This window comes from Gavia stellata, chromosome 10, assembly GCF_030936135.1.
Source record: "Gavia stellata isolate bGavSte3 chromosome 10, bGavSte3.hap2, whole genome shotgun sequence".
NCBI lineage: Eukaryota > Metazoa > Chordata > Aves > Gaviiformes > Gaviidae > Gavia > Gavia stellata.
This window is the reverse complement of record NC_082603.1, coordinates 34,781,703-34,804,144: the sequence shown is the minus strand read 5'-3', so window position 1 is coordinate 34,804,144 and position 22,442 is coordinate 34,781,703. Positions and strand designations below refer to the sequence as shown.

General features: G+C 55.7%; 1 protein-coding gene across 1 annotated transcript in view; it reads right to left on the bottom strand.

The window, feature by feature from the left end:
• Positions 1 to 237: 237 nt before the first annotated feature.
• Positions 238 to 22,442, bottom strand: part of SGIP1 (SH3GL interacting endocytic adaptor 1) — a 39,060-nt gene continuing 16,855 nt past the window's right edge. The window contains 16 exon segments of the mRNA XM_059822226.1: positions 238 to 260; positions 751 to 915; positions 1,506 to 1,570; positions 2,160 to 2,362; positions 2,655 to 2,787; positions 3,258 to 3,413; positions 3,837 to 3,948; positions 9,318 to 9,377; positions 10,227 to 10,262; positions 10,265 to 10,279; positions 12,899 to 13,025; positions 13,944 to 14,065; positions 16,626 to 17,081; positions 19,123 to 19,197; positions 20,402 to 20,494; positions 21,757 to 21,842. Coding sequence (XP_059678209.1) covers positions 238 to 260; positions 751 to 915; positions 1,506 to 1,570; positions 2,160 to 2,362; positions 2,655 to 2,787; positions 3,258 to 3,413; positions 3,837 to 3,948; positions 9,318 to 9,377; positions 10,227 to 10,262; positions 10,265 to 10,279; positions 12,899 to 13,025; positions 13,944 to 14,065; positions 16,626 to 17,081; positions 19,123 to 19,197; positions 20,402 to 20,494; positions 21,757 to 21,842 — 1,927 coding nt within the window.

Sequence of the window (22,442 nt, the reverse complement as noted above, 5' to 3'; positions counted from 1 at the left end):
ACAATAATTACATTTTAAAACCATTAACAATGTTACATCTAGAAGTAAATACTGTAGGACTGGTCAAGACGGTGTTTTCCAAGGAAAAAATGCTGAAAGTTGTCGACACTTCCAACAGAAATGTCCCGAGTGCAGGATTTAGTTCATTTTCCTTAAACTGTAATTAAAACCCGTTCCACGCACAGCAGTCCTTGGGTATTTTCCGTATTTTTTTCCATAGACTTGCATAAGCTTCCATCAGTTATCGGCCAAGTATTTACCTAGAAATGGGATCAGAAATCAGCTGCGGGGAGGGAGCAGCCCCGGTTCTGGGGGGATGGCCGGCCACCCGCCTCCACCGGCCCCCGCACCCACGGCCACGCTGCTGCGATGCACGAGCCGCACGCGGAAAAATACTTGTCTTTCTCTGCAGCAACGGGGCAAAAGGAAAAATACCTGTCTTTCTCTGCAGCAACGGGGCAAAAGCTTTTCCAGGAGATCCCCAGACCTTGCCTTTCACGCGGGACCCACAAGCGGAGAAGAGCCCGTGAAATTCAAGGCTCTCGTAAGTGGTAGCAGGATTTATTTCATGCAAGGAAGCTTTTGCCCCTCTGCCACCGGTCAGCCCCGTCACGCCGTGCTGCGGTGGGAGCTCTGGGCTTGAACGGTCAACGAATATACAGCAAGAGCAGTCCCAGGCACGCCAGCACAGCTGGAGGGGACCGTCAGGGACACCGCCATCCCAAGGGGAGCCGCCGGCCTGGCACCTACCTGCCGCAAACCTCTTCTTGATGAGGGAGAAGCGGTAGCCGGCACCGACGAGCTCGATGTCGCAGCTGGACAGCGTGCTCCCCTCGCTGGTGAACTGCACAGCCAGAGGGGCCGGGGTGCTCGGCCCCTCCGAGAGCTGGAATCGGGCCAGCAGAGACCCCACTCCTGCAATTTGAAAGTCCCGCACGAGACCCTTACAAGCCCGGAGAGGCACATCGCGCATCCCGGGGCCGGATTTGCCAGCAAAGGCAATGCGATGCCCGAAGTGCTGCAAGTGAAGCCCACTCCCACAGTGGGACCTGAGCCAGCAGCATCTCCCCGGAGCGGGGGGACAGAGGGGAACCCCCTCATCCTCCCAGCAGATTTTTACTTTTCAGACACCCCAGCGATACAAAGCAGCTGAGCTGCGTGGGTGACATGCGGAGAAGTGACCCCAGGGGTCCCCGACGGGGACGCAACGCGGGGCCTCAGCCTTCGAATGCAGAGAGGGTCAATGGAGCAAAGGACCTGGCAAACAATCGCATCCAAACCCGGTGTGTTAATACCCTTCCGTGATGCCAAAGCGGTTGGCAAAACAGCGCCAGCGGCACGTATCCCCGCGTTTCAAAGCTCTTTGCTCCCAGCTTTAAATAGCATCTTCCCCCGGCAAGCGCCAGCAGGAATCTGTGTGTCTGGACTTGTGTGCAGGCGTGATAAATGGGTCAGTGTCTGATTTAAGTATTCAGAGTTAATAACATGCACATTTGCCGGATTACCTCCGTTTTCTGACTTCTGAGAGATATCAGGGATCTTCCACAATATCCTTTGCTGTTCGGCGTTCCTAAAAACACATGAAGAAGAACATTTCTGTAGGAAGCAAGACATTACGAAGGAGACGTTTGAATTTTGCTAAAGGCTGTGTGGGCTGGGGGAGCAGCTCCGGTGCCGCTCTCCAGAGCTGCAGTTCTGGGAGCTTGGCTTTGGGTTTGACCTGAGCAGGAAAACGACACTCTTGCGTTGCAGGGGATCGATGGGCGAGAGGCAGCGGGGCCGTGCTGTGCCCTGCTTCCCTGCTGCAAACGTGCATGCCTGTGCCTACGGCAGCGACGGCCGTGCATCCCTCTGAGCCCCGGATAAAAGTAGCCAAAACACGAAATACGGGTTGTTGCTCTGCTGCCTGCACACGTGCGCTCAGCTCTGACCGCTTGCTTGTGAGAATAGCAAGAAAAAAGAAAAAAATCAGAGTGGGGTTGCATGCTGCCTCCTGCAAGAGGAGGACAGGTTTGGGTCCCCACCGTGCCCCCAGCTCCCGCCCGCAGACACCTCCCGAGGGCGATCCCGCTCCTGCAGCCAGCCGGCAGGACGGCTGTTGTAGGCAGGAACGTGGCAGAGACAGCAAACGAGCTCTTGGTCGGGTGATCGGTTCCTACCAGACAGCAGGAGGAAGCACGGCTTGAAGTTTGGTTACTCCTCCGTCGACGGGGACGAGGAACTGGACGTTGTTTAGAGCTACCGGTGTGGTCATTGCCTCTGTATTGTATTTGTAGTCAATGCGGAGGTCAGTGCTTGCAGGGTCACACCGCCAGCTCACTGCAAGGTTTAATGGAGTAGACTGAATACCCTGGGCAGATACCTTCCAAAATGACAGAAAAAACATTTAGTTTCCATAGGGGTGAAGGGAGAAATCCCATTTTACAGACGCGGTAATTGCATTTGGTTTCAGAGGAGACAATACCTTGTATTCTCATAGAAAGTTTGTACTGGCCTCAAAATCAGGCAATCTAGTGACATACAGAAGGGACTAGCGGGATAGCATGCCCCCACCTCACGTTATCTCCACTCTGCACTAGGGAAATACCATCTTTTACGTCTCTAAGTTAAGCCCGCATTTTTGGCACAGTTTTATCTTACAAAGAAACCCCTACCTGATATTTGAGCATATCCACATTGTAATAGGTTGCTTGCGGTTTCTGTTCCGATACCTTCTTTAGGTGAGTCATCAGATTTGGCATGTTGACCCAGAACTCCTTCGTGTTGGCGTCACTCTGCGTGTTGTCACTGCACAGAGGGAGAATTAACCCTTCGCGTAAGCCGCCTCGGCAGAAGAAAGCTTTTCTACAAAGCATGCAGGACAGCAGCGCCGGCCGCCAGCTGGGACCGCGTTTAATCCCGCGTTTAGAGAAATACTGCCTCCCTCCCGCACATCTCTGGCTTGTCTGCAGGTACTTCTGGGGAGGCACAGCAGATGCAACCTGTGGGTCATCTCCTTTTGCAAACAAAGCCAAGCGAGGCACAAAACCAGCAAACCCCATCAAAGCGCTTGCTCCTCTCTGCTGACGCTCTTCTGCCTGGCAAAGGGGCTGCTCTCAGAGGGAGCACTCCGGCAAATATTTACGGGCTTGAGAGTTTCCTTCCTAAAATCAGGGTAGGCTTCCAAGGAAGATACTTCGGGCCATGTGTTTTTGCAACGTACCCTACTTTTCTGGAATCCCGCCTTCCTTTGGGATGCTGGCGAGGCGGGGGCTTACCAGCAGAGGAGCTGGGGGTTTGGCAGGACGTGCTCCAGCCTGTTGTAGTTCAGCACGCGGAAGGTGAGCACCGCCGGAGCGGGGTTGTTGGCAAAGTGTCGGGTGATGCCCGCTGGAAACGACAGCACCATCTCCCCTGTGATCTTCACGATACACCTGCAGCGCCGGACACAGAGACCGAGGAGGGGAGGAAATGGGGGGCTCAAAATGCAGCAGGAGGGAAGGGTTTGCACCAGGGACGGTGCGGTGAGAGCCCCCCGCTTCCCACCCGCTGGGCCAGGTGAACGAGCTTCTTGTGGTCCTAATCCAGAGCGAGCTGAAACAGCAGCAAAGGCTGGCAGCCTGCGAGGGGTGGGGACCGATGCCCATGGGGACGCCCCAGGAGCAGCCTGACCGTGGACCTCCACCTGGTGCAGTGCACTGACACCCCAGCACACACGTGCCGAGCCCGGAGCACCTCCTTTCCTCCCTCCCCATCCCTCAAGATGCTCACCGAAGCCTCGACAACACCCCAAGCCTGTCCCGACCCCAGGACCTCCGCCCCGTACCGACACCCAGACCCCGTCAGTCGGCACCTACTTGTTCGGGTCGGCCCCTTTGAAGTACGCATTGACGGTTTCCGTGAAGGCGGCAGCGACGGGCAGGGTGTCCTGTGCCCCCATGGTGAGAGGGCTGGGTCCCCGCGAGGAGCCTGCAACAGAGCAAAAACCTCCGCTTCTTATGTGCAGAGAGACACGGCACCGCTCCCCCCCCCCGGGGCCGGGGCGAGGGGGTGCTCACCCAGAGCCCCAGCCTAGCTTTATGGGCAAATATTACGAAAAAAGTCCCCCAGGCTTTGGATGAGGCTTTAAAAACATTTTAAAATTATCTTCTCGCCCCCCAAAAGCAAGCAAAGAAAATAACAGAGGAGCCCCAGCCACGAGCAGCATGCGGGGCAGCGGGCCCCCCCCGGCACGGCTCCGGGGGGGCTGCCACACGGCAGGCTTTGCATGACAGTTTTTGCAGTAGGTTTCTGGGCCCCGGCAAGAAGGGCTGGGGAGGTTCGTTGTCTCTTGGCCGGAGAGCTCAGGCTGCCCGTGGGAAAGCGGGGTGTTGGCAGTCTCCCCCCCCAGCCCCGTCGCTGCCTGAACTCCTGCCTGCGGGAAGCCCAAGCTGCGGGGAGCCCCGCAATCCCCGGCACGCTCCCCTCTCCTGCCCGGCGTGCCTGGCAAACCCCCCCGCACGGCTGCTCACCCCGCAAAGCCCGCGGTACGCTACGGCAACTCTGCAAATCGTCAGAAATCCGGAACTACGGAGGAGAACGTAAGACTCTGGATGCAAAAGTTAGAGCAATCAATCCGCAGTTTATTTAGATGATTAAAAAAAAGAGGAAAAGTTTGCTTCAGTCGTGCTGTGCGTCCATGGACACTAGCCAAGCTCTAAAATAATTCAGCCCTGCATGATCACACGCAGGTTTCCCTTTGCTGGCCAGGAATGCCTGTCTCCGAAAAACATTTGAGGACGAAAGCATTGCTGCAAGCGTACGCCAGAAGCCCCGGGCGTGCTGGAAACCCTGCGTGGGGGGCAATGTCCCGCTCCCTGCGCCCACCGCCAAGAGGAGAGGGAGCGGAGGCTGTTGGCACGGCAAAGCTCTCGCCTTTCCCCCGGGGAAACTGCTGAAAGACCAGCCCGGGTTTAGTATCTGGTCGCCCGCCCGACGTACAAGGTGCTGATCCCCCGGGCACCCGAAAAAGTCCTCGAGAGGCACCACCAGTTCAGCCTTATCTATTTTTCTGCAACGCATCATTTTGGAGCCTTTTTTCTATATCACAGCCTGTACATCAGGTTAAGCACAAGGATTATTTTGCCCCAGACCGGCTAAAAAGGAATGGCAAAGGGATCCGGAGGGGCAGCTTACCCGGGGACCCCGACACCCCCTTACTCTGTTACCTTCATTTACAGGGTCTGAATCAGGCGGGTGAAACGGGCTATTAATTCAGCCCAGGGTTTTGTTCAGAGCATGCAAGCGCGGGCCAGCTTCAGCCGAAGCCCAGCGAGATTAAACGCCGGCCTGGGGAAGGGCAGCACCTCCGCAGGCAGCGGGGCGAGGGAAAAGCAAAGCGACTGAGCGAAATGCAGCGTGTTTCTGGTGAGCTCCTGCTTTTCTGCTTGGAGTGTCTTCAAAACCAATCCCCTCCCTTCTTTATCTGCTGCTTCCCACCGCTGCCGCGTTGCCCTGTTACTTTTTGCCTCGCATCTAAGCGATCCGCCGTGGGTTTTGTGTGACGTACAGCAAGGTCCTGGCTTGCTGCTGCAAATTTTGTGAGAGTAAATGAGAGGGTTTGGGCGCAGGAAATCGGGATGCGTAACGTCTCCTGGAGAAAGCATTTCTGTTACTTAAATTATACTTTGAGTTTTGATATATTAATTGTGAAAAAACATGGCATTCGCAGGCGAGGAGGATTCCTCACGCCTTACAACTGCATCCATGCAGGCAGCGCATTAATGTATAAAACCAAAGCTACTCTCTCCTAGAGCACAGATGAGCCTCTCCGGTGCTGGGACTTTCCCTTCCAATGTCTGATGTAGCCTAAAAGGCTGTAAAAAATTAATGTAGCCACGCGTCTCCCTCTTGGTCACATGCCTCAAGAGACTCGGGGGAACAAGTGATTCCAGCCACAGCCCGGAATAATGATGCTCAGTAAGTGCAGCGCGTCCGGCTGTCCCAGCGCACGGGACGGGCAGACGGAGCATCTCACCCACGCGACAGACCCATCGCCATGCACACGTTCATTATCCTAATGCCCCCGGGGAGGCAGCGAACCTGCGGCTCCCCAAGCCTGCCGCTTCTGAGGACGCAGCCCCGAGCTATGCATCAGGGACTCGGCAAACATCCACTTCATGTCAGTGCCAACCCCGCGTGAAGGCACCGGCAGCTCCCCAAAATCACCGGTTATCGCAGCCCCGCTGCGATACCTGGCTACGCGCGGGGGGGACGTGCAGGGCTACAGGGCAGCACCGTGGACTGGTAGGGTAACGTATCTTGTAATAAATTCTTTCCATAGACACCACTGGTGGGTTATCAGAGAGCACGTCCTTGCTCCCCACACCCAGAGCAACGACTCCCCAGCGCATCGAATCCAGCCGAATGCGGTGGGATATTCTCATCGCATCCACCCAGAAATACAGATGAGATTGAAAAAGGTCAATGCAGGCTGGCTACAGAGGGGTGAAAACTGGAGGCGTCACCCAGCAGAGGAACATCGGGCTTATCTCGGCAGAGAAGGCAAGAGGAAGGTCTTGAGCCGCCCAGCAGCAGCAAAGCCCGTGATCCTTGACAATATAATCATTATTCTTCGGGAGAGAAAAAAAAAACACCTCCCAAACGTACACGATCCGACTGCAGCCGGGTTTAGCCTAGACCTGCACCGGAGCATCGAACGAGGGGTGGGCATCTCTCATACCAACGTGCCTTTTCCCTGATTTTCAGTCTCTCATGTCTTCCACCATTTCTCTGTGCGTATATGGGATTTCTTCATTCTCCAGAATGAAAGATTCTATGTGCAAGAATAAACCGGCCCATTTCACGTATCTCTATTACCAGGCTCAGCTGGCCTTTGAAAATCTGAGTTCATCTGAACAGCGACAGCAGCAAAATATCCTCCACATTTCTAACCTGACTTGGAATAAAAATCATGTGGATGGAATTGGCAATCAGGGTTCTCGGTTCCCTCCACTCTTCCCTCATGAACCTATATATTCCTCTCTTAATGGCTTCAGAGACTAAACAAGTATTTTAATAAAACTTTTAATCTCTTTTAAAGCCTAGAATTCTTTTCCAGAAACTTGAGAGACAAGTCTAGTTACTGTGGCACGCCTCCACCAAAAATCTGGCTTTTCAGTGGCTGCTTCAGAAGTAATTTTTAGAAATTTTTCATTTTGGCAAAAATGACCTGATAATACTGGAGAAGAAAAAAACACACTTTATGCAGCTTTGGATCCAGCCATAAGCAGGGCACCAGGTTCATTTGCCTTCCTTTTCCCTACACAAAGGTGGAAAATACAGACATGGAGTAAAGACAGCTGAGTACCAGCGATCCTGCCCGCGTATGCAGGAGAGCATCACCAAAGCTGCACCGCGTCTTTTCACACACGACCAAACTACCCCCCTTCTGCAAATACACGGATCTGAGCACAAAAAGCCCCAAACCCAGAAACAAAAGATCATTTCTCTTCTAGCATTTCACGCCCTGAGTTACAGATGCCAAACTCGGCAGATCTCCTTTCACCTCCCTAGAGATGAGCATTGAAGTTTAGCCTTTTTTTTTAAAGTTGGACTCAGAGGTTTAGGGATAGATCAGGAAATCCAGCGCATGGAAGACAGCTCCAACCCGGGACGTGAGATGAGCCTGGAGCCAGTGCCACGCTCCTGTAGCCCTGCTGCCGTGCCAGCCGGCCGGCGTGCCCAGGACAAACCCCTGCTCCGTTCTGGACCGTTCACACTGCCAGAACCGAGTACAAGAATTCAAATATTCCATTCAAAAATATTAATACTCAAAACCACAAGAAACCCCCCCAAACTCTAGACGTGCTCGCAGTGCTGGTGCTAGACCGAGCGAGGGAGAGGAGGAAACACAGGGCGGGGGGGTCAGGGGGGATGCGCAGTGCCAGGGTACGTGTACGGAGGGATAACGCTCGAAGGCGGCTGCTTCGACCCAGCGATCAGCCGGCACAGCCCTCGCCGGCCCCTGCCCTGCCGCGCTCAGCTCTTCCCCAAGCTCCGGGCAGGCGGTTGGCACCGAGGAAAGGAAACTCAGGAAGGGTTTTTTGCTGGAAACAGCAAAACTGCAATGAGGATGGGGAGGAAGCAGTTCCTCCCCGACCCCCTCCCCGGTCTAAGCCGGGAGCTGCCGTCGGAGCGGGGACCTCGGGGCCCGGCAGCTGTGGCCGATTAAAAGGCAAGGCGGCAGGAAAGAAGAAACCAACCCCCTGGTCACCACCGCCTCCATCCCTGCCTTCTCCTGCTGCTGCGGCATCACGCTCACCAAAACGGGGTTTGCTCCATAAACACCAACCCCCCGTGCTCAGCGGCCAGGCAGCGCAATGCCGGGCCACTCGGCTGGTTGCTGGAGGGGACACGGATCGCACGCTTCCCAGAAAGCGAGACCCGTGGGACCCGTGCTCCGGCACGCCCCGTGCCAGCTGCAGCCCCCAGCTCTGCCCGCAAGCACAACAGCTTCAAAGCGCTTCCTTCGGGTTTTAAAGCACCTATTCCCGCTGCTAGCAAACCTCCCCGCTTTTCTTTTCTTTTTAAAAGGAAAACATTGGCACGGTGTCTGTGTGATGAGGCTTCCTCCAAAGCCTCAGGGCTCTTGGAGCGGGGCTGGCCGCCCAGGCACCCGCGCCTCTGCCCTCTCCGAGACGGGATGCTGCGCTCGGAGAAGCTGCCCTCCGCCCCGAAACAAGCTCTTCTCCCCCTGCGCCCTCCCCAACGTGCCTTCTCATCGACGAGGGACCCCGAAACCCGCGACGCCTCCGACCAGCCGCCCCGGCAGCACAACCTGGGGGCATTTCAGCCGCGCTCGCCGGCAGTGCCAGCACGCTCCCGACCCCTCGCCGTGGAAAAATCTGATGGGAGGTGTGGAGGGGGCCCCGGCTCGGTGGAGAACCCGTTGCCCTTTGGTTTTTAATTAACCGCACCGTGCCACGGCCCGCTCAGGGGAACGAGCAGCTTGCGAGGGAGAGTAGAAAGAAGCCCTGGTTGACAGAGTCAAGTTCCTCGGCAGTGCAAGTGGTTTCGCTCTCTGGTTTTCACCGCAGCCTCGGTACGAGAATGTTCTTTTGGATTTTGGTTTGTTTGGGGTTTGGTTTTTTTTTTTAATAAATAAAGAGGGAAACAGATCATCGGGATAAACGGCACAAATCAAATCAAAATTAGTCTGGTTGAACTTGCGATGTCATCTAAGTAGCCATAGCATTTCGCACGGAAAGCCGGACTGGAGCCTTTGAAGGAAACCCCGGGAGTCAGAGAGCAAGAGCAAGGGGAGCAAGTCGTTACCGGGTATGCTATGCACTACTTACCTTCGAAAGTCAAATAAAACTTTCCTCTGTCAAACCAAACGAGGGAAGGCTGTTCATTCTCTGTATGGCCAGGAGTTGAAGCGGGATGGGAAAGGTTAAGGAGAGGGAGAGAGAAGGACACAGTGTGAGTCACAGAGCAGGTCATTTATCTCGCTACGGGGAGGGGACGAGGCGCTGCAAGCCGTTCACGTGCAAGGAAAGGAGGGGCTTTTAAACTCTGGTTTTGGCTTAGGAAACAGAAAGCAGAAAGCAAAGCTATGGAAGCCCAGATGGAAGAGTATTTTTGCCCGCTTGGTAAGGATTTTGGGGTGGGTTTCCCTTTTTTGTCTAGAGCAGAAGAGGCTTCTCGGCTCGTGCACTCCGTCAGCGTATTCTAACTGCGCTGATTTTGGCCAACACGCCTTATCCTCTTCACCTCCGGTGACGGCTCTGCCCTGCTACAACAGCAGCAGCGAGCGTTTCCCCGGCGGGATGCTGCAACCGCGTGCCACGCCGGTGTGCAAAATAAGTGACAGTGGAACGTAGATATTTTCCATTGCAGTTCAGGACATAAAACTTGCAGATAAACAGACACACGCACACAGAGCAGGAGATGCCTAGCTGGAATTTTTCCCTTCCCATTACAACCACTGCCTCCCTGCACTCACACCACCTCGAGAGCCACGTTAGACACCAGGTACTGCTGAAATAACTAGGGGTAGGGGGGGAAAAACAGCTTTTTGAGCTGTTAAATTAACCTTTTTGAATGCAGGAGGCGACAGGCTTTCACCTCGCAGTCCTTTTTTTGTCACTGAGAAACTGTCATGCAAGGTGCTGCGAGCGGTGGGTGCCGGGGCTCGGGTGCTGGGGGCACCCGCGGCTGCCTGCTCCCAAGGCAGATGTCTCGAAAGCGCCCTGCTAGTACAGTACCTGCAGGCATTTCACAGCGCCTTTCAAACGCTTGTCAATAAAAGCATCATCTTCTGACAACATAAAGAGAAGAAAGGCAAAAGAAAGAAGAAAAAAAAAGAAAAAAACCAACAGAACGAACAAACAAATCCCAAATCGAGCAGTGCATGTTATCAATGAAAAAAGACAGAGAAGGATTTTAACGAGAAAAATAACAGAAGGGGCACTGACACAGAAATAACAGCTTCTTTCTTTGCAATAAATTATTCAGACTGCACATGCAACCACAACGAAAGCAACCCAGAACAGTGCAGGGGACAAGTAAATGAAATCGCTCTTCCGCATGCTCTTGGACAAACTCCGTTGGACTTTGCCACATGAAACAAGAGACAGAGAGCGTGGTGGAGCCGGACGCGGCGGCGAGCCGAGGGCTGTGGGCAGCCCCAGCCAGCTCGGGCTCTCCCAGCCCCGTCACGGTCCCATGGGACCCCCCAGCGGTCCCCGACCCACTGCTGTGCCCACGGACCTGCCCGTCCCTGCCCAGGCAGCCCTGCTCCCGGCCCCCCTCTGCCCTGCACGCCTTTTACCTTCTCTTCTCCTCTTTCTGCCTGACACACCCGGAGTTAGAGGCACTCTCTCCTCCGCTATGGGTTTGCAGCCCAGCGCAGCAAGGTGAGCGCTGCACGGATGCCCACCCTCGCTCCGGCCGCCTTGATGGGGACAACGAGGAGATGCTTGGGCTTTCCCAGAGCAGCTCCCAAACCCCGTCTGTTCCTGCCTGCTCCCCTTTTCCCAGGCCAAATCCTGGCAACGCGGCACCTGCCACTTGGTTTGCACGGCGCTGGAAGTGCAAAATCTGCAATCTGGGGGTGCCCCGTTCAATGTCCCCTGCCGAGGGGGGACCCGAGAGCCCTGATTCCGGCTCTCTTTCAAGGAAAGCCCCCGCGGAGGGGGTGGGAGCCGCTGGGGCCAGTGGGCGCAGCTTCTCGCGCCCCTGCAGCTGCGTCAACCCCCGCTGCTCGGGGTGGGCAAGTCATTAAAAACATCAAGCAGCAACTTTTGTTTACAAAAATATATGCGTTAGAGAGGAAAAAAAAAATAAACTTTAAAAAGAGAGCCTAAGGGACCCACTGCCTGCTCAGCCTACGGGACCAGCACGCAGCCCCTATTTCTTAGCCGCTTCTCCAGCCTCCTGAACCCCCACCGCCATCCCTGTCCTCAGCCTGGCTGCTCCCCTCCACCAAAATCGCGTTTACCACCACGGCCCCGGGCGCCCCAGGGCCACCGTGCCCACAAGCACCGGCTGAGGCTGCCGCCGGCCCCACCGCCGGCGGCTCGCTGCCGAAGCTGCGGGACAGCGGGCACAGACAGGACCGACAGCCGACACACCGGGGATGCTCGGGGCTGGCTGGCCCCTCGCTTGAGATGCAATTGTTTTTTTTCAGCAGCATGCTGTGACGGTGACCAACAGCCGGCGAACAGGTACAAGCATCTACAACACCTCGAGAGAGAAGCAAACAACAGGACGGAGACGCAGGTCGGAGACTCCAGCAAACCCACGGGGAGGGCTCGGGCGGGCACGCTCAGCCACCGGCACCACGGGGAGGGCACCCGCCGCGCAGCTCAGGCCACCCCGTGCTCTTCCAGCCGTCAGAGGCGGTGTTGGGGTGGCGACGCTGCTGCTCCCCACCGCTCGTAAGGTGACAGCCGGTGGGAAACGCTGCAGCCGGGACCGTGGCCGAGCGCACGCGAAGACCAGCCAGGTTTGGGTTTTCGGAGGTTTGGGGTTTAGCTCCCTCCACAGAGCCCATCTGCCAGCCTATGCCAGCCGTCGCCGGCAAAGCTCCTTCCCCGCCACGCAAACCAGGCGTGCTCAGCGCAAAAAACATGGGAAGAAAAGAAAAAAGGAGCAGGGATGTCCTGGTGGAAGATGGAGCTGCGGGAAGCAAGAGGCGGTGGGGCCGGCAGCCAGGTGGGATGGCAGGGATGGCGGAGGAGGGAGCGCCGGCAGCCGGGACGGAGGGGACGGAAGAGGGAGGCGCGAGGGACCCAGCACATGGAGCCTGGGAGCTGCCAGCCAGACTGTATTTGCATTTCTTGTCTCAGGCCCCGGGGGGGCACCTGGGAGGTTTGGCAAACCCCTTGTTTTTCGGGACATTCCTCCAAAAGTAAACTGCAGCACTTTGTTCTGCTCTAGGACATGTCAAGCTAACGGTTTGGAAGAGCTTTTTCCAAGATGCCGTTTCCCACTACCGCTTTAAGGGGAAATGTGAATTTGAGACATTCAAGAAGATTTAATATTAATTTTTTGCTGGATCCCACCGTCTGGCTTCCAGCCCCGTCCCCCTCCCGGCTACAAGCATTCCCCACAAAAAAAATAATCTTATTTTGATCGAATTTACAGACCATAAGCACATTTTGTAATATGTTTCACTTGGTGATAACCTCTGCCTTCACCAAACATTCATTTTTCTCAACGTTCAGAGCTGCCACAAAGAAAACTTCCCTAGCAGCATCACGTTCACGATCCGTCACCCCCCTCCCCAAATCCCTTTTTGCATTTAAAAACCTGATGGAACTTAATGAACGTGAACCCGAAGAACCGCTCTAGCAAATGAAAAGGGTTTCAGGAATCTTTTAAGGACGTTCGGAGGTAGGAAAGGTGAAAGAACAGCAGTGCTGTATGTTTTTACCAACGGTGGGAGTGGTGGCTGCACTCAGGGAATTGGTGGAAGATATGGAAGAAGTACTTTCAGCACGGGCTAAAGGTGCTATCGGAGGAGGGCTGGATGAGTGAATAGGAGGGCTAAAAGGCCTGGACTGTAGAAAAACATAAAATAACAAAAGGTTAAAGAAAATATATGCACAGCGACATTTGCATCAAACAAACAGAAGCTTTAGCCTGAAGCCGTAACCCTCCGTAGCTCCAGGCCGGGCGGCTCCGCTGGCGTCCCGGGGCAGCGCTGCTGGGTGAGCGCAGAACTGAGCAACTTTCAGTGCCAATGGCATTTTAGTCTGGACCTAGAAAAATGGCAGATGATTCCCACCCTCTCGCGGGTCTGGGGGTTTGAAGTCCCCATCCGCACCGAGGACGGGAGATCCAGGGGCCACGGGACGGATTTAATGCACCCGGCATCGGGAAGGGAGCGGTGCCCACCATGTGCCAGCTCCCTCGGGAGCAGCTCATTGGGTCCTTATGGATCCTTTGGAGATAATTTTATATCCATAACATCAATCCAAAGATTCTCTACAACTTACCTGAAGCAGCCCGGGGTGGCGGGGCAGAACCCGGCAGCCCAGCCGGCGCAGTACGGCGGTGGGGAGCCCCACCAAAGATTGCCGGGCACCCCACCCCGAGCCAGACACCCTTTCTGGGGTGGCCAGACCCGCACTGCTTTCCCCCCGGGCGGCCGGACCCTTCCCGTGGGCACCGTCCCTTTTCGCACCCATTTTCTGCCTTTACCGTAACTGCGAACCACCGCTCGCCCGCGGTCGGCATCACTGGGCTGCGCCCGCAGGCAGAGCGGGAGGTGTGCGCGGCTGTTTTTCCACGCCTAATTTGCCTCGGTGAATAGATTACAGAAAACCCCAAACAGCCCAGGCAGCACCCACGGGTTACATGCTCTTAATGACTTGCTCCGCTCCGCTGATCCGTCTCACCGGACTGCAACGGCAGACCCACCGCCCTCCCAGCGCATGGATCCCCCGCGCATGCCACGCTCCCGGCCGTGAACGTACCACGTCGGCGACGGCGGGCTTGCCGGGGGGCAGCTTGGGCCGGGAGGGGGGCCGGGGCGGCGGCGGCGGAGGGGTGCCGCAGGCGGCCAGCGGCGTGCTGGGGCGAGCTGGGGACGAGGAACCTGCAACAAACGGAAGCCGTGAGCATGCCGCAGGCTGGCCCCCACAGCTGCCCACCCCTAGACCCCCGTGCCCATCGCCTCCGTGCACGAAGCAAAGGCTTTCCCCCCGGGATTTTTGCAATCAAACAGAAATTCTAACAGATGCGTAAGAGGATACCCAGCAGACTGTTTTGCTCCACGTACAGCAATTCCCTGCGGGGTAAGTTCAGCAGTAGCTGGTGCTGTACGGAGCGGTCGGAGATTGCACCCATAAGAGGGGTGGCAGGGGTGTGGGGGGGGACACAGACCCCATTTTGCAGCACGGCCGAGCTGGTGTTTGCTACCGGACCGCATGGAGCACAGCAGCACGTTACGGTCTGCGGAGCGGCGTGTTGTGCTCAGACTAACACTACAACGATGTCTTTAGCTTTGATCTTCCAGCTTACGAGAGAATCCGTTTTGTAAGTTTTTTGGGCGATAGCTCAGCTTAAGGAAATAGCAAAGTCGGATCTATAGAAGTGAGACCGAGAGGTAAACGGCAGAAGGCTAAGCCAAGAGATGGGCTTGCTGAAAGAGAGCAAATCCTGGCTGTTTATTTGCGCAACTCCGAAATTCAAGCCATTTTTATTTAGAAGCCTAATTTGGGAACCGAAGTTTGACTTTTTCCTTCCTTATCCCAGTAAAAGCCTGACAAAATAGGAATTATCCAGGGAAAGTAACCTAGCAGCACTGAACGAGCGTCACAAGACGGAGACTTCGAGAGTGCGTTTTGCCCGGGCTCAGGAGGGGCCACCCGCTAGCCAAAGCCCTGCCGTCGCCAGCTTTCCTCCAGGGAGGTTCGTTCTTCAGGTATTTAAGGTCTCTGGGAGACCGATGTACCTCTGGGTGTTTACTACAGCGAGAAACTGTGGCAGCGTGTTGTAAATCAGCATGAAAGCAGAAGCGTGCTGGGATGCCGGTCCCCAGCCCTCCCTCGGTGACACCCACGAGGCCGGGCTCCCGTGGGACGCGATGGCAGGAGGGGGGCCTGGGATGGCTCTGCTCCGCAGCATCCGAAAGCCGGACAGCGCCGGGGCCGAACGCAGCAACGCGGGCCTCGGAAAGGTGGAGAGGGCGGGGGTGGGAAGGGTGCCGGATCCGCACTGGCTGCCATGGGATGCAGCTTTCTGAAGATATTTTGCACCATTTTTGTGTGCGTATTTTGGCGCTCGGCATTTTTACAGCTCGCTGTCCCGCGCTGGGCAAGGCTGAGGCGTCAGCAGGCTGCAGAGCGCACCGAAGTGAGCCGGGAGGTAATCACTGGGGAGGAGATCTTCCCAAACAGGCAGCTCTGCCTCGCCGAGGGGGGTCTCCATCCATCCCCAGGTGCAGAGCCACCAGCACGTCCCCATCCTGCGGATCTCCGCTCACGCGAGGCAGTTGCTCAGTTGGTATCGGGGTGAAGAGCAGCGCAGGAAGAAGCTTGCTGTTTCCTGCTGCCGATCTCCCAGAGATGTCCCAGTTCCGACCGGTGCCACCCGCAGCCGGATACTGCAGCCCCCGTGCGAACCCCCACCCACCCCACAGCCGCCGGCACAGAAAAGCCACCACCACTGAAGCCAAGCCACACTCGCAGCGACAGCCACGCTCGGGGTGGGGGGGACAGCCCCCCGGGGACGGCAAACCCCCAAAGCAGACGGCACAGCTTTCAGACTCACACGAGGCTGGCGACAGTGGTCGGGCACAGGGCTGGGGAGCTGCGCACCCAACGCACCCATCATCTCCCGCCACCAGCCGGAGGTGCCTGCAAGGCTCGGCGGGGGTAACGCTCTCCAAAATAATTTCTCGTGGATGCAGGAGGGCAGTGCGGCAGCTGGCGGGGAGGGGAATTTGCACCTTCTGGCTGCACCCATACGGTAAGTGCCCTGGGGTCAGCCTCTAAAATAACACGATCAGGTTGCACCTTCTCAAGCACCGTGGGAGAGCTCGTGTAAGCTAACCTCTGATGAGCTCGTTTGCCCTAACGGGCACACAGGCATTTATAATTAAGCAGGTGAAGCCAGGCAGCCAGCACCTGCCAGACACACCTATCCGGTTCTGCCCTCACAGCCGAGAGGGGCCAAGTGCCATTCAGACCCGTGCCACCTTTGAGCTGCAAGTTATTTGGTCTCGGCAGCCCTAAGGCGAGGGTATGTGGTGACCTGTCTGTCTGCAACAGATTTAAACCCCCCTGGTTCTGAGGCTCGCTCAGATTATTTGCCTGAACTTTCTCCACCTACATTCACTCTGAAGCCTACTGAGGACGGAGCTGCAGCAACGGCAATCCTATGCCAAATTTTGCGTCGGGGGGTTATGTGCGTAGCAGAGGTGGGAAGGGCGGCTCGCAGGAGCTTTGGGGAAAGGCTGTCAGACCCATCCGACCATGAGACACGCAGCAAGGAGCAGGGGAGAGGACACAGGAGGCTGAGGGCAGACGCTGGACGTGGAAGCACGAGACGGCTGGGTGGGAGCACGGGCGCTGGGCACAGGCACAACCAGGCGGGAGGGGATGGCAGATGCGGTCATGGCCACACTGAAGCACACTCAACGCCGCGGGACGTACCGCTGGTGCTTCCCGTGCCGCTGCTGGCGCCCGGTCCAGGTGAGGAGACCACCGTCCGGTAGGTGGGTGGCGGAGGGGGAGGTGGGGTCGCTCTTTGTCCCAGCCCAAAATCTTTGGGAGAGGCAGCCGGCTCCATGTTATCATCCTTAAGGTGGGGCTGCTCAGAAACCTTCTTGTGAACATCTTCCAGGTGGAGCGGCGAGGGGAGCGGGCGGGAGGGCTCGGCCGCTGGAACATCAGCTGGGCTGCCCGCTGCCGCTGGCGGGGACACCGCTTTTTCCCTGGGCGTCAACTCCGGAGTCGCCTTTTCCGGGGATTGATCAGAAAAATTGACCCACTTGTCTTCTGCGTTAACAGCAGCAGACTTGGGGGATGGCACGGGGCCAAAAATGCTGTCCAAGTCATTGATGGACGGAAGTTTGTCACTTTTGAGCTCTGCTGCTGTCTGGTCCCCTCCTGTGGTCAAAGTAGTTTATTTTACACTTAGCATTAACCGAGAGAGCTGCAGTCGCACTATTTTCTACGGGGCTCTACGTCAGCTACTTTCTAGAGGAGATGCTTTAAAAGCGTGTTTTCTTATAAGCTGCCGGGGAACATAATTCATGTGCAAGAAAGTTTCTATGCCAGGTCACGTGCAACGCGTAATGAACCCCAGGATTGAAATACATACACTGTACGAGAGCGAGCATGCACCACAAGCCAAGCCCGCCTCCTCCTCCATTGCTTCGTACACAACAGTCCCGTAGCCTCCCAAAATTTCCAGCTGGCTCTCAGCCTTTGTTACGTATCGTCTAAATAACGTCGTTAGGTCATTACCATCACTCTGGATTATCAGCGGATATTAAACTTATGCACTCAGTTCTCTTGCGCACTCTACGATATATATATTTATAGAGACGTACATATAAATATATATATTTAAACATGCTGGCTTGACTCTGAGAACTGGTGCTGGGCATGCAGTACAGGAAAGCAGACAGGGTGTATGTATTTCAGTTGCAAGCAGCAGCAGATAAGGGTGTTTTAGGGCTCTGCTCACTAACTGAGCTACCACACATCGATGTTCGTATCTAACCTCAGAACCGGCATGGAGATGGGATTCATCAGCAAGATGTCACACAGCCAGAGGAGGGAGATCCTCCACCCTTCCTCTCCTACCCTGGTTTCTTGCGCTGCTCTCCCCCGAGGGCTGGAGCCTGGGGAGCCGGCAGCTCTCTAACCTCAGGAAGGCTGCCCAGTGCTCGGTGACCCCGTTTTGCACGGACGGAACGGAGGGACGAGGTGAGGACCAGGACGGAACGCGGCCACGGCCCCAGGGCAGCGCAGGAACCCGTGGCCCCGCTACAGCCACGTGCATACGGCTAAAACCAACGTGCCCTCCGGGCTCCCTCCTGTCAGCGTCTGGGGGAGCCAGCTGTGGTCCGCCGTGTAGGGGATAAAATATAGTTTCGCTAAATCCAAAAGAAATAGACCTCTGCCGCTTGCTTGACTTGATGCACAGGCTGAAGCGTGCAGCAAGCCAGACCCCAGCAAATAAACCGTCACACATGGCCGGGCGCTGCGTTTGCTCGTGTTGATGAATTTACGTATGTAGGTGGACGCTCTGCCAGCCTGGCTGCTTAGATCAGTTAAAAAAAAAAAAAAAAAATCAAGATATGGGGGCACAAATGAAATATGGCTGGACAGGGCAGTAAGCTCAGAGCAGGGGATTTCTTCATGGCGATGTTAACAACGCCCCGAGGTGCCCTGCATGCGAGTGTCCGAGTGTCCGTACAGCATCCCTGTCTGAAGACCAGGGACTGCCCACCCTTCCTCGACACCGGCAGCTCCAGCAGACAGCACCCCGCCAGCAGCATGAATTACATGCTCATCAGCACTTTATATCTGCTTCTAAGCACCTTATGTCCTCTGGCTGCATCCACCAACATCTTTCAATCCCTTCCTTCAGGCTGTCCTTTGCTCCAGGTTTCATTCTCCCTCCCCTGCCCCTCCGCATCCCCAGGTGCCGGACCTGGGGGGGCTTTTCCCACCTTCCCTGACTGCAGCAGGAATTTGGAGGGCAGGACCAGCCCCCCCTGACACAGGCAGGCACCGTGTGCCCCGTTATTTCCGAAGCACAGACTGTGCAAGGCCACGCCAGGCGGTAACAGCACCCCAGTTATTCCCAATTTTGAGCAGGGCATTAAGGCTAACGTTGCGTTTCATTTCTAGAAGTGACCGACACCAAAGGCTCTCTCCTCCCCCCGCATTAATTTCACTGGGTCAACACTGGCTCGGGAGTCAAAAGCATCTTTGCACCATTTCTAGAGCATCACCCTGACGGCAGCATCCGCTGAAGCGCCACGAACGCGAGGGAAGAGGATGCACGAGGGCCAAAGCCACATCCGAAACGCAGCCACGGGGACCCGACCCCCCAGCGCAGCCCCCGTGGGCTCTGGACCAGGCTACCGGGGCCGTGCGACGGCAGGCGCGAGGAGCTGCGGCGCCGAGCTTTTACCTATTCCCACCGTCAGAGGAGAGCCGGTGCGCGGCGGCGTGGCCGGGATGTTTTTCGGTGGGAGTGGCGGAGGAGCTGCAAAACAGAGCGGAGAAGGGGGGGAAAAAATTCAGCAGCGCGGTCGGGAATGTGCACAGCTTTGCTGGGGAAGGGGGATCCGGCAGCGTGCTGCCGAGGTGCGAAGCAGCCCTGGGATGAGTGCTGGGCGAGCAGGAGCATCCCGGCAGCCCGGGAGTTGTGGGTGTTTGCTGAGCAACAAGCAATCGCTGGTCGCCTTTTTTGTTGGGTTTTAGGGTTTTTTTGGTTGTTTTTTTCATTTTTCAATCTTCAGATTATCTGCATGTTTTAAAAACCGGAATTACCATTTTAATTAAAACCTGTAGCCTCTGAGGCACGTATCTGCCTCCGCGTTTCTCACGTGGCCATCCCGCACGGATCCGGGAGGAGGAACGCCGTGGGTAATTAACCCAGCGCTGCTTTCCAGGGGCATTTTTGCAAAGCAGATGTAAATAGCATCCGAGTCGGAACCGCGGCTGCGGCTCGGCACCGTTAAGCAACCATTTCAATCTCCGGTCTCACAAATCGCCTTGCGAGCTCGTGACGTGGCCAGAGGTTGCCTTGACCTTGGCCCAGCGGCACCGGCCAGCCGGCAGCACCAGGGCTGGGGAGGGCGTTTGGCACGAAATAGGTTGTGCCAACGGCTAGCGAGGGGAAAAAGGAGCAGGGGGGAATAAGGAAGGAATGACGTTGCAGCTAGGGAGGAGGAAAGGCTGCGGTTCCCCCGGCTGCTCCGGGCAATGGGGAAAGCCACAAGCAAAACCAGGGATTCAGGGCTGCGTTGCCCTTCCTTATGTTAGCCCGGAGAAACCGGCGCTTCCGACCTTTCGAGCCAAACAGCTGCGTCATTAACAGGAGCGATGGGGTGCTCCTCGCCGCCGAGGGCAGGGCGGGTTTAGCCGCTGGCTCCGCACAGGCTATTTGCCCCAGCCGAGATGTTTCTCCTTGCAAATCGAGCACGCTCCAGCAGAAGCGCATTTCATCGTCTCTCCCGCCCTGGGTACCACCCACCCCATCCCTCATCAAACCCCTGTCCTTCCTCCCCCCAACGCACTGCGGCCACAGTCGAGCCAGGGGAAGAAAAACCCCTCTAACTTGCTACAGGATTAAAATGTTTCAGAATTTCACACTGCAAGAGTCTGGGGGAGGAAAAGTAAAAGGTTTGATTTGATTTCTGTACGTATTCATTTATTTTCGGTTGATAACCTGCACGGTCACTTACTTCCAGTCGGAAAAGGTCTCGGTAGCTTTGGGGACTCTACGCCTGTGTTGATGGGCTGGACCGAACCCCATATCTCAGGCTGGTCTAGAGCAGCTGAAAGATCAAAAATTAATAAATACACACGCAAGGGCATCGATAAAACTATTGTCTTACAAATACCAGAACACACAGATGAGATGCCTTCATCTGAGGCTTGTAAAGAGAAGAAACTACATAGTGACAGAAACCTCTCATTAAAGACAGGGGGTTTTCTGTAATGGTAGATAATTACAAGCTCGCCTGATTTTTAAACAGGTCATGCAATTAGTTTGACACTCATGCTGCTTGACAAACAACACAATGCCAGTTACGTATTTGGAGGCTTATTACATTAAGTGAAACATTGCATTAATTGCAGAAATTGCCTGGAATTTTAGGATACACAGAAAAAAACCCCAGATATTAAAATGAAAAGATCCAACTGTATTCACATGGATTGGGGTGGGGGGGCAGAACCCTCTTCTATATCTCATTTAAACATTTTGCACTATTTTTCTTGGTTTACGTGCCGAGAACTGCATGCAAACATAGTTTTGATTAGAATAATTAACCGGAGTCATTAATTACAAGGCATAACTAGGCTACAAGAGGCAGCGGCCATTTCACGATAGCCGAGCAGAGCCCGGGAGGAGGAGACCTCTCCGGGAACAAGCCGCTCCAGCCAGTGAATGGGGTTTTTCTTTGGGGAGAACAAGCCTTGCAAGATCACTGCGCTTTGGGAAAGCTTTAAAAAAAAAAAAGGCTTGGGGAGGAGCAAAGTGTCCCTATACTCCTGTCCAGGGGAACGCCGTTTCTGGGGAGAAAAAATGACATTAGTGAGGTGACGCCTTGACGGGCACGGGGAGCTGTAAAGCATTGCCAGGCAGCTCCGTTCCTATCTTCCCTCCACTAAATTAGCGTGACGCCGCAACGCTGCCGCGGTGTCAGAAGCTAACGGCCGCCGCTGTTAAACACACACCGCTTCGAGGTACAGCGGCCGAGCCTGCTAAACCGGCAAAACCGGCGTTTCATCTGAAAGTCAGTATTTTTAATACTCATTAGCTGCTCTCTTGCAGACTCTGTCCCAAGCCCGGGGAATTAACTGATTGACTTAAACACTTGCTCCCTTTCCACACAACCCGTATAAACCCCAACCCCACGCCCCTTTGTGTCTTGCTTTAATTTTGGGTTTTCCCCTCCTTTAAGAGGCACGCTGGGGGGGTCCATCACCGGGGCCACCCCGCTTGCGGGCAGAGCTGGGTGCCATGAGCCATCCCGGGGGCATGGCACGGCCAGGAGCCACCGCCAAGGGATGCCGCCCGTGTCCCCCGACCCACCATCCAGCTTCTGCTCCTCGAACGCCGACTCCAGCGGGGGCCCGAAGAGCGGTGCCAGCGCGGCCGGGTCCTCCCCGGCTTTCTTGCTGCGGGACGAGACAAGCACAGAGGAAACCGTGAGGTTCGGGTTTGTACTCAAACCTGGTGCTTGAGTGCAAATATGTGTATTTTCAGGGAGCGTTTTTGTTCTAGACTAACCAGCGCCTGGCAAAACACAGGGCTTCAGGCAGAGAAAAAGGAGAGCGGTAGCACCGGCCGTAGCACTGCGGTGCAAAGCCTGTAGTGCCCAAGGCTCTGGGAATTGCTTTAGGATTAGCCAGAGCTACTCCAGACTGCATGGAGAAGGAAAAAAATAAAATAAAAAAATTAACAAAAAAAAAATTCAAGGTATGGACCATACTCAGCTCCAACGCACCTTGAGTAAAACCCTGCAGCCGCATGCTCCTAGTGAGATTTGCCTTTGCTCCGTACCGACTAGTCTGTTTGCTTTCCTAAATCAATGTCCTAAATCAATATCCACCCGCAACACACACTTGCCAGCTCTCCCTATCCGTCAGGCTCAAGGCGGCTTCCAGCAGTGGATGTCCGCGCTGCTCTTGGGGAGAGAGCCGAGTATGGATGCTGTGCACCCGAAAGCAGGGGTGCCACTGCCGCCCCGCACCTCGATTCTGCACCTTTGTGTTCGG